General features: G+C 42.2%; 1 protein-coding gene across 2 annotated transcripts in view; it reads left to right on the plus strand.

Annotated features, from left to right (window-relative positions):
- The window catches only part of LOC109919274 (gamma-glutamyl hydrolase (conjugase, folylpolygammaglutamyl hydrolase)), a 50,348-nt gene that overhangs the window by 32,231 nt on the left and 7,179 nt on the right, over positions 1-10,938 (plus strand). For both annotated transcript variants that reach the window (XM_048596058.1, XM_048596059.1), the window contains exons 6-7: positions 413-519; positions 3,611-3,704. In XM_048596058.1, coding sequence (XP_048452015.1) covers positions 413-519; positions 3,611-3,704 — 201 coding nt within the window. The remainder of the gene's footprint in view (positions 1-412; positions 520-3,610; positions 3,705-10,938) is intronic.

Below are 10,938 nucleotides of genomic sequence, written 5' to 3' on the forward strand. Positions count from 1 at the left end.
GGGCCAAATACTGGCAATTGGGACTAGATTAATTTTAGAATACCTGGTCGGCACGGACGAGTTGGACCAAAGGGTCTGTTTCTGTGCTGTGCAGCTGAGTGATACTAAGCATCATCCATACAGAATATGAAGAAGTAACATTTATATCAGAAAGCATACCTGAGTAGTCTTAAAAGGTAATTGTATAATTCTGAGATAGTAGGAATTGCAGATGCTGGAGAATCTGAGAATACAAGGTGTAGAACTGGATGAACACAGCAGGCCAAGCAGCATCAGAGGAGCAGGAAGGCTGATGTTTCGGGCCTGTGCAAGCTCAGCACTAAACCCTTGAGAGGAGAGATTCTGATAATGAAAAAGAATCATAATTTTGTAAATGCGTAAATAGATATTGTAAATATTTAATTTTATTTAGGTGCTATGGACAGTCGGATGTTTAAGAATTTTCCAGTGGATCTAATGAAGGCATTGGCTGTAGAACCTTTAACTGCAAATTTCCACCACAACAGCCTCTCTGTGAAGGTATGGTATTAGAACTTTTGTAAAAAGGCCTTGGATTCACCAGCTGGGTCTTGAAGTTCATATCTCTACTGAGTGTTAATTCTGGCTGAGGGCTGATCCTACATTCTAAGCAGACAAAGTTTTCATAGAGTTCCATAATATATCACAACCTTTAAGGCTAACCATCCATCTAAACTGGACGGAGCATTCAAAACCAGAAGATAAAAGAGAACAACTAGGCCATTTGATCCGTCACGTTAGCTCCACTATTTGATCATGGCTGATATGTCTCTCAGCCCCATTCTCCTGCCTTCTCCCCATAGCCCTTACTCCCTCTTACTAATCAAGTTCCCAGTGGTGGGTGTGTCCAGAACCAGGGGTCACAGTATGAGGATTCGGGGTAGACGATTAAGGACGGAAATGAGGAGACATTTCTTCACCCAAAGAGTGGTGAGCCTGTGGAATTCATTACCGCAGGGAGTAGATGATGCCAAAACATTGAATATATTCAAGAGGCGGCTAGATATAGCACTTAGGGTGAATGGGATCAAAGGTTATGTGGAGAAAGCAGGATTAGGTATTGAGTTGGGCAATCAGCCATGATCGTGAAGAATGGGGGAGCAGGCTGAAAGGGCCAAATGGCCTCCTCCTGCTCCTTTCTTCTATGTTTGTATGTAAGAACCTATCTGTCTCTGCCTGAAGCAAACTTAATGACTTGGTCTGCACCCTCTGGCTGAAGAAATTCCTCCTCTTCTGCATTCGAAAGGGTCATCCCTTCACTCTGAGGCTGCACCTTCGAGTCCTGGTCTCTGCTAAAATGGAAACATCTTCTCCTTGTGCACTCTATCCAGGTCTCAGTATTCTGTAAGTTTCAATCAAATTCCTCTCGTCCTTTTAAACTCCATTTGAGTACAGACGCAGAGGTCTCAACCGCTCCCCATATGACAAGCCCTTCATCCCTGGGATCATTCCGGTAAACCTCCTCTGGACCGCCTCCAATGCCAGAATGGGTCGTTCCTTCGATATGGGGCCCAAAACTGCTCACAATATTCCAAACGTGGTCTGACCAGAGTCTTATACTGCCTTGTTCAAACAAATCTATTTTTCAAAGTATTTGAAGGAAAGAGTAAAATAAAATCAAAATTATCAGTATAAAATGGTGAAGATTTTTTTTTTAAATGGGAGAAGAGAATAAGAACACCATGACTGGTTGTGGAGACTACACAAGTATTGTGTTTAATTGCGATTCAAATGTTAATTACTCCCACCCTAGTGTTTGACTGTGGCACAAATGCAGTCATAGAGAAAAGGCCTTTTGGCCAAGTTGGGGGTGGTGAAGGTGTGTGGTGGTTGTGGGGCGGGGGTGGGGTGAAGAGTGGTGGAATGGGTAAATGACTATACCATTTATCCCATATCCCAGAACAAATGCAGCAGGAAGAAGGATGCTAGGGTACTGAGCTGAGATTTAATTGTCACGGAGAACCTGAGACCAGTCCTTGTCAGTCAGGTATATGTGGATAGAAGTCAAAGAAAAGAAATTCTTATCTGGATGAATTTCACAGCAGCTTTTCTGGGACTGCTTAGCATTACATACAGCTTCTGTGACCCAAACAGCAATTTATTTTGTTAAAAAGTACAGATTTGGTCAGAGTTGGCTCAAATTGTCATATACACTTGCCTGATAGTTATAATGTCGCATTAGAATAAATAATTTTCACTGACACCTTGTATACACCACCCATTTACTGTAAAATATTGAAATCTTTCCATCCTTATCCTTCACCTATACTTTGCCTGTAAAGTTATCCTAATGTTGACCATTCGGTGTTATGAACTTTATAGATATTCCTGTTATTCCAAGTCATTTTCATCACTAATATTGAAGTCTGTTGTTCGTTGATTTGGTTTAGAGGGTTATGGTGAAAATACTTATCATAATTAGGACTAATTCAGACCTGAATTCCTTTTGACCTCTAGGATCTTGTTGACCTAGCTATTCTGTAGTGTGTGAGGGCAAGTGTAGTCCATTTTTAAAAAAATATTCAATCCTATTAGAAACTATGGCAAAAATGGGAAATGCCTTAAGCCAACTTTGCCTACTCTACAGAAAACTAAATTCTTCCGATAAATACTTTTTTTTCTTTTCTTGATGTCTTTAGCAATTTTCATGTGCTTTCATAACAATTTATTTATCTCATCAAGCATGATGTAAAGTTCGGTAACTTTGAGAATAGGTATAGCTGTCATTTATTATGAAAAAGCATTATCTAGATTATTTCTTTGAATGCAGTCTAGGCTCCATCCTTTTAATTAAATGGATTACCACCTTCAATAAAATGACATTATTGAACATTCACAAGATAGTATCACCAGCAGAGTCTCCTTACGCACGCACTGCCTCCTTGTTGGAACAAAGGGTGAGTCATCAGTGAAAGTATTGATGTAGCTTTCTGATTAACAGGGTCCACACTGTTGAGTCATAAATTATTTTATCATGAAGGAGAGGAAGAAGGAAATGACATTAAGTGCATGTCTCCAGCTTCAGCATTTGAAAATTTCATCCTATCGTTGGTGTGGTTCAGTCATAGAGATTTACAGCACAGAAACAGACCCTTCGGTCCAACTCATCCATGCCGACCAGATATCCTAAATTAATCTAGTCCCATTTGCCAGCATTTGGCCCATATCCTTCTAAACTCTTCCTATTCACATATCCGTCCAGATGCCTTTTAAATATTGTAATTGTACACATCTCCACCACTTCCTCTGGCAGTTCATTCCATATACACACCACCCTCTGCATGAAAAAGTTGCCCCTCAGGCCCCTTTTTAAAACTTTCTCCTCTCACCTTAAAACCTCATGCAGAGGAGTCCTCCCATTTGATCCAACCCTTCTCATCACCCCCTGCTCCTGCTCCTCCACTTCCTAATTATATTTGCAATCAACTGTACAATTTATAGTATTGTATAATAAGAGATTATTACAAGAGCTATAAGAGATATCTCTTATCTCTTATAAGAGATTTTTCCTACGGAAAATTTTATATTTTCTGTATAGTGTAGAAAATTGTATATTTAATTTCATGACGATCTTTTTCTGATTTAATTCCAGAATTTTACAAGCAATGCAGAATTAAGAAACTTCTACAACATCTTGTCAACTAATATGGACAGCAACGGCATAGAATTTATATCCACGATGGAAGGTAATTGCTAATGACAGTGCCTGTGTCCGTTCAATAAAAATAAGGCCCTCTATGGATTGAATTATATTGATTTATTTTCGCAAAATGCTCTACTTTAATTTTATTCCTCTTACAGAAGATTAATTACTCTTGCAGCATTTTACTTTCCATTCTTAATTCTTGTTATTTGAAGATATTTTTCATCATCATGCTAATCCTAATGACCCTGCTAAAAGGAAATGTAAGTGTACAGAGAAACCATCAGGATTGCAAGAAATAATATTTCCTGAACTGTATACTGATTTTGTAGATGCACATTAAATTTCTGCAGTGCCTTATTGCAACTCATCTTAGACTGCCCTTTGATTCGGAGGTGACATCTCTACAGGTTCACAAGTTTCTACTCGGAGACTTGATGTGGCTGAACTGGCCAATTCTTGATTTGTACATACATTAGGACATTCCAAAGAGTAGTGGAGCTGAACAGTAGCATTCTGCTCCATTTACTTTTCAGCTGCTGTTCTACTTCATCATGAAAGCATTTAGACTTGAAGCATGGTACAGTTCAAAGGATATGTTGTTGCCATTTTTAATGTTTGGTTTGATACTCCTTCTATACATCAATGTCAATGTGACCACTCTTTAAGGAAAGTTTCATAGTGTCTTTGCAGTGATTTCCTTGACTTTCGCTAGAACGCTAGCCATTTCACAGTTGAGAAAACAGGACCCGGTGGGGGAGACACTTTTTCAGTCATCCAGGCACAGAATCCAATCCATTAGTTTGGATTTTGCATGAATTTTTCCTGAATCCTTGTGGAATTTCTTCAAGAAAGGCACTAGTTTTGTTTGACAGCACTCCCATTGAATCCAGAGGTTGTGGTGGAGGCGTTTGCTGGTGGAATATCCTCCTTATTAATGCATAGTTCAGGACTCGCTGTATACAAAGCTGTGGTGGCAACAACTGCTATCCCCACCCCGCCAAAACCTGAGGCATGGTGACCCTCAGGTTAAACCACCACTAGTTGGCTCTGTCTAATGAGAGAGCAGCCTTATGGTCTGTTAGGACTAATTTGGAGGATTAAGATGGTTTTAAAAACAAACTGTACTTAACCTCCCTTCTGAAAGTGAGTGAAATGTATAAATATTTTCCAGATTGGTTGTGAGCTACATGTTGCATTCCTCTCTTTGACCAGGTTTCTTTGGGGCTGTAACATTGATTTTCTTCCACCTAGTTCTTGTGATGTCTTTGTGCTACTGGGACATTTATTACTGATCAAACTAGTCTGTTATCTGTCCAACAGGCATTAGTCCCTCATATGGTTTGAGTGACACAGACGTAACTTAGATCTTTCACCTGAACACAGCTAGATCAGGAAATTGAGAGTATTTTGCTCAAAGATGCCTCCATTTCCTGTGAATTTTTGACATTTATCCATGAATGTGACCTTCTGGCTGAAAAGGGTGCCTGAGATGACGAAGCCAGATTGAGCATTATTTGACAGCAAGTTGGCAATGTTGGCATTTCCTTTTCCCATTCAGTCTTTCCTGTGGAAGAGTCAGGCCAAGCCTGATCTTAAAGTTATCCAAGCATACAAGCATTTCTTCTTTAGGAAGGGCAGTAAGAATTTGATCAAGGTTTCAGCAAAGATCTGTAGCTCGGGCTGTGGGTGAGGTTGTTGACTTGCTCACTGAGCTGGCTTGTTTTTGTTCAGACATTTCGTCACCATGCTAGGTAACATCATCAGTGAGGCCTCCAATGAAGCGATGTTATTCTACTCTGCTTGGAATTTATACTGTCCGGTCCGTTATGGTGAGTAGTGTCACTTCCGGTTTTGATCTGTATGAGTTTGTATATGGGGTCCAATTCTATATGTTTGTTGAGTGCATTACGGGTGGAGAACCATGCCTCTAGGAATGCCTGTGCGTGTCTATGTTTGGCTTGGGCTACTATAGTTACCTTGTCCCAGTTAAACTGATGACCTTCGTTGTCTGAGTGTACTGATGTTAGGGAAAGTTCGTTGTCTCGTTTTGCTGCTAGCTGATGTTCGTGTATTCTGATGGCTAGTTTCCTTCCTGTCTGTCCGATGTAATGTTTGTGGCAGTTGTTGCATTGTATTTTGTAAACTACGTTGGTTCTGCATGCTGTGGGAATGGGGTCTTTTAATTCTTGTGAGTGTTTGTCGTGTAGTGGCTTTGGGCTTGTGTGCTACCATGATACGTAGTGGTTGTAGGAGTCTTGTTGTCAGCTCTAATATGTTCTTGATGTAGGGCAGTGTGGCTTGTGTGTTAGGACGTACAGTGTCCTCTTGTCTATTTAGTAGGTACCTGCGGATGAAGTTGCGGGGATATCCGTTCATACTGAAGATTTTGTATAGGTGCTCTTCCTCTTTCCTGCATATTGGCGTGTTGCAGTGAGTGGTGGTCTGTTTAAATAGTGTCCTAATACAGCTTTGTTTGTGAATGTTGGGGTGGTTGCTGTGGTAGTTGAGGATTTGGTCAGTGTGGGTTGCTTTCCTGTCGGTCATACATTCAACCCTGACGTCCAGAAACTGTTGTTTTCTTCTTCTTCTCATGAATTTAATCCTGATGAATACATTGTTGATGAGGTGTTGGATCTCTTCTAGTTTGGTGTGTTTAATAATGACAAATGCGTCATCTATGTACCGGATCCACGGTTTAGGTTGAATGCAGGGGAGGGTGGTGTGTTCTAGTCTTTGCATGACTGCCTCTGAGATGAGTCCTGAGGTGGGTGACCCCATGGGTGTGCCATTAATTTGTTTGTATACTTGACCATTAAAGGCGAAGAGTGTGTTGAGGCACAGGTCTAGTAGCTTGAGTGTGTTGCCATTGCTGATGGAGCTGTTTGTCTGCGTTCCTGCTTCCTCTAGTAATGTGGCCACTGTTTCTTTGGTTAGTGGGATGTCAATTGACGTGAATAATGCTGTGACGTCGAAGGATACTATAATCTTGTCTGATTTTTATGTTCTTGAGGGTATTGAGGAATTCTTGGGTTGAGTGGATGGAATGGTGTGATCCATCGACCAGGTGTTTCAGTCTCTGTTGTAGGTCCTCGGCCAGTTTGTGTGAAGGTGTGCCCAGGAGGGAGACAATGGGACTAAGGGGTGTCTGCTTTGTGTACTTTAGGAAGTCTGTAGAAGCAGGAAGTGTTTGTGCCTTCTGGTTTCATTCTCATGTAGTTCATCTTGGTTATCTATCCTGCATCCTTTAGTCTCTTCAGTGTCTGGGTGATCCTATTACCTAGCTACAGTGTTGGGTCTATCGCCATCTGTTGATAAATGTTTGTATCTGCGAGTAGTGCCTGTGCTTTCTCAACGTAGTCTGGTTTGTTCATTATGACAGTCACGCATCCTTTGTCCGCTGGTGGGATTATAATGTTCTTGTCTTTCTTGAGTTTTTCTAGTGCTTTTCTCTCTGATGTGTTCAGGGTGTCCCATTCATTCCTTCGGCTTAGTCTGGGGATTATAGTTTGTCGGATGGCTTGTGTTTTGTCCGTGAGTCTGTTGTCTTTTAATGTAGTTTCCAGGGCGGCCGTGAAGTCTGTTCTGTTCGCATCTTAGTTCAGTCCACGTAATTAGTCCATAGCGGACTGAACTATAACTCTACGCCTCTGCCACTCTACAATAAACACTGTCGAGGATTAAAGACCCCATTCCCACTACATGCAGAACCAACGTAGTTTACAAAATACCATGCAACGACTGCCACAAACATTACATCAGACAGACAGGAAGGAAACTAACCATCAGAATACACAAACATCAGCTAGTAGCAAAGCGACACAATGAATTTTCCTTAATACCAGTACACTCAGACAGTGAAGGTCATCAGTTTAATTGGGACAAGGTAATCATAGTAGCCCAAGCCAAACATAGACACGCACGGGAATTCCTAGAGGCATGGTTTTCAACCCAAATTGCAATCAACAAACATATAGAATTGGACCCCATATACAAACCCTTACAGAACAAAACCGGAAGTGACAGTACTCAACATAGCAGACCAGACAGTATAAATTCCCAGAGAAGTAGAATAACATTGTTTCATCGGAGGCTCCATTGATGATGTCACCTAGCATGGTGACGAAATTTCTGAACGAAAACAAACCAGCTCGGCGAGCAAGTCAATAACCACAACTTGATCAAGGTCAGAAGGAAGTTATTCACTCAAATTTGCATCATGATTCTTGTATCGATGCAGAGGACAGTTGATGTATTGATTATAGCTAAGCAGAACAGGCTCAAGAGCCTGAATGACCTACTCCTGATCCTATGTTCCTAAGCTATAGGTGAGGGGTCATGAGTCTTTCATTTAGACAGTTGGGGAGTTCTGCCAGTGAGTCCAAGATCCTACTCCAGATGACAAAAGCAACTCCACTGACACAAGACTCGCTGTCAGCTTTCCTTTTAAATAGAAAGTACAACTCCCTGTTTGAACCTTAGCAGCTGTTCTGCAGGCTGTTGAATCTCACTTTTGCTGTTTTGAAAGCTCATCTGTTATGATTGCAGTTCTTCTTACAGGGCAGTCAGATTATCCATGAATTTATAACATTGCAGTGTAGAATATTCTCGAACATGATTACAATGTGACTTCATCGTCAGCAATCACTCGCTAACAAATACGATTATCCACCTCAGAAATTCCAAGTCTCTGGTCCTGGGTCTCTGTTGGTTCTCGTGTTGTTGATGAGCCCGATTCTAGAACCTCTTGGAGTCACACAGAACATAAACAGTCCCATGCGCCACATCTCCACCCCCACACAGGGCACATGTTTCCAGGAGGTGGAATTGGTCCTAGTCCTGGAGATTGATGTGTTGTACTCTACCATCAGGAGATTACCACTTTAACAGGGTTTCTCACTTAAATATTTAAATTGTGTTTTTTTTCATTATGCAGCGCACTCCTCTCATGCCTGCAGATGTAGAATTTGAAAGAGGGATTAGACTGTCCCAAATGGAATAGTAATTAACTAAATAATCTACATACAGTTCCTGGTGTCCTTTCTCTCAAACTCTGGAAGCCTGCACTAAGAGATATGGATTGATGCCAATGAGCTTACGCAACTTGGCAGCAAAGTGACACAGCACAAGGATAAGCAAACATTCCCAGTATCCTCTCAAACAGCCCTGCCAAAAGGCAGCCCTCGTTCATAGGGTTGTTAAATTGTTATATAGCCTGTCTGTAAATGCCACATTGAGAACAAGGTCAGAAATCACACGACACTAGGTTAAAGTCCAACAGGTTTATTTGAAAACACAAGCTTTCGGAGCCTTCTTCCGGTGTTGGTGAGAGGGGTAATATCAGATACAGAATTTATAAGTAAAGGATCAAGGAGGATATATTAGATTAACCTAAGATGCTGTTAACCTTGTAACTGATTAAAGATTTTCCAGTGATTAATATGTTTTTGTAAATTCCCGAATTCCTTTCAAGTCACTGTCCTGAGAGAACTAAAGGTTTTATCAGTGTAAAGAAGAGGCGACATTTTAGGTCAGACAATGCGTGTTAGGTGTGAGGCCTTGTTTAGGGTCTGTTTTGTGTTTTAGTTTGGAGTCAGACTGGTTTTATTTGTAAAGTAGGAAATTATATAATGCCATATTGACTGTCTATAAATTATGGGCTGTTTGAACAGAATAGAAAGTATCTGCAAATACAGATTCACCCCATAGATTCATGTGAGTGTGTGTGTGTGTCTGTTATGTATGCATGTGTGTGAGAGTGTATAGTATGGTGGGTTCACTCTGTAGTGCAACATGAACCCAAGTTCCCAGTTGAGGCCATCCTCATGAGTACGGAACGTGGCTATCAGCCTCTGCTCGGTGACTCTGCGTTGTTGTGTATCCCGAAGTCCACCTTGGAGAACGTTTACCTGAAGATCCTAGACCGAACATCCTCGACCAACATCCTCTTTGTCTTCACCTTCGACAACCAGTTCTTCATCCAGACACACGGAACAGCCATGGGAACCAGATTTTCTCCCCAATATGCCAACATATTCATGCACAGGTTTGAACAAGACTTCTTTGCTGCACAGGACCTCTGACCAATGCTATACACCAGCTACATTGATGATATTTTCTTCCTTTGGACTCATGGTGAGGGATCACTGATACAACTACATAGTGATATCAACAAGTTTCATCCCACCATCAGACTTACCATGGACCACTCTTCAGAATCAGTCTCGTTCTTGGACACACACATCTCCATCAGGGACAGACACCTCTATACCTCACTCTACCACAAGCCCATGGATAGCCTCACGATGCTACACTTCTCTAGCTTCCACCCAAAACATATTAAAACAGCCATCCCCTATGGGCAAACCCTACACATACACAGGATCTGTTCGGATGAGGAGGAATGCAATGGACACCTGCAGGTGTTGAAGGACGCCCTCATAGGAACAGGATACAATGCTCAACTCATCGATCACCAGTTCCAACATGCCACAGCGAAAAACTGTAATGACCTCCTCAGAAGACAGACACGGGATACATCTGATAGGGTGCCCTTCGTCGTACAGTACTTCCTGGGAGCGGAGAAACTACACCATGTTCTTCGCAGCCTTCAATACATTATCGATGATGAAGAGCACCTCGTCAAATCTTCCCCAGACATCCACTTCTTGCCCTCAAACAACCACCAAACCTTAAACAGACCATTGTTCGCAGCAAACTATCCAGCCCTCAGGACAGCATCGACCACAACACTCTACAACCCTGCCATGGCAACCTCTGCAAGATGTGTCAGACCGTCGATCGTACCATCACACGTGGGAACACCACCCACCATGTACATGGCAGACACTCATGTGACTCGGCCAACGTTGTCTATCTCATACACTGCAGGCAAGGATGCCCCGAGGTATGGTATATTGGTGAAACCATGCAGATACTACGACAACGGATGAATGGACACCTCGCAACAATCGCCAGACAGGAATGTTCCCTCCCAGTGGGGAAACACTTCAGCAGTCAAGGACATTCGGCCTCGGATCTTCAGGTAAACGTCCTCCAAGATGGACTTCGGGATGCACAACAATGCAGAGTCACCGAGCAGAGGCTGATAGACAAGGTCGGTACCCAAGAGGACGGCCTCAACCGGGATTTTGGGTTCATGTCGCACTACAGGTGATCCCACCACACTATACACTCTCACACACTCACACTCACTCGCGTGCGCGCGCGCACACACACACACACACACACACACACACACACACACACACACACAC

This window comes from Rhincodon typus, chromosome 4, assembly GCF_021869965.1.
Source record: "Rhincodon typus isolate 14 chromosome 4, sRhiTyp1.1, whole genome shotgun sequence".
In the NCBI taxonomy this organism is placed as follows: domain Eukaryota; kingdom Metazoa; phylum Chordata; class Chondrichthyes; order Orectolobiformes; family Rhincodontidae; genus Rhincodon; species Rhincodon typus.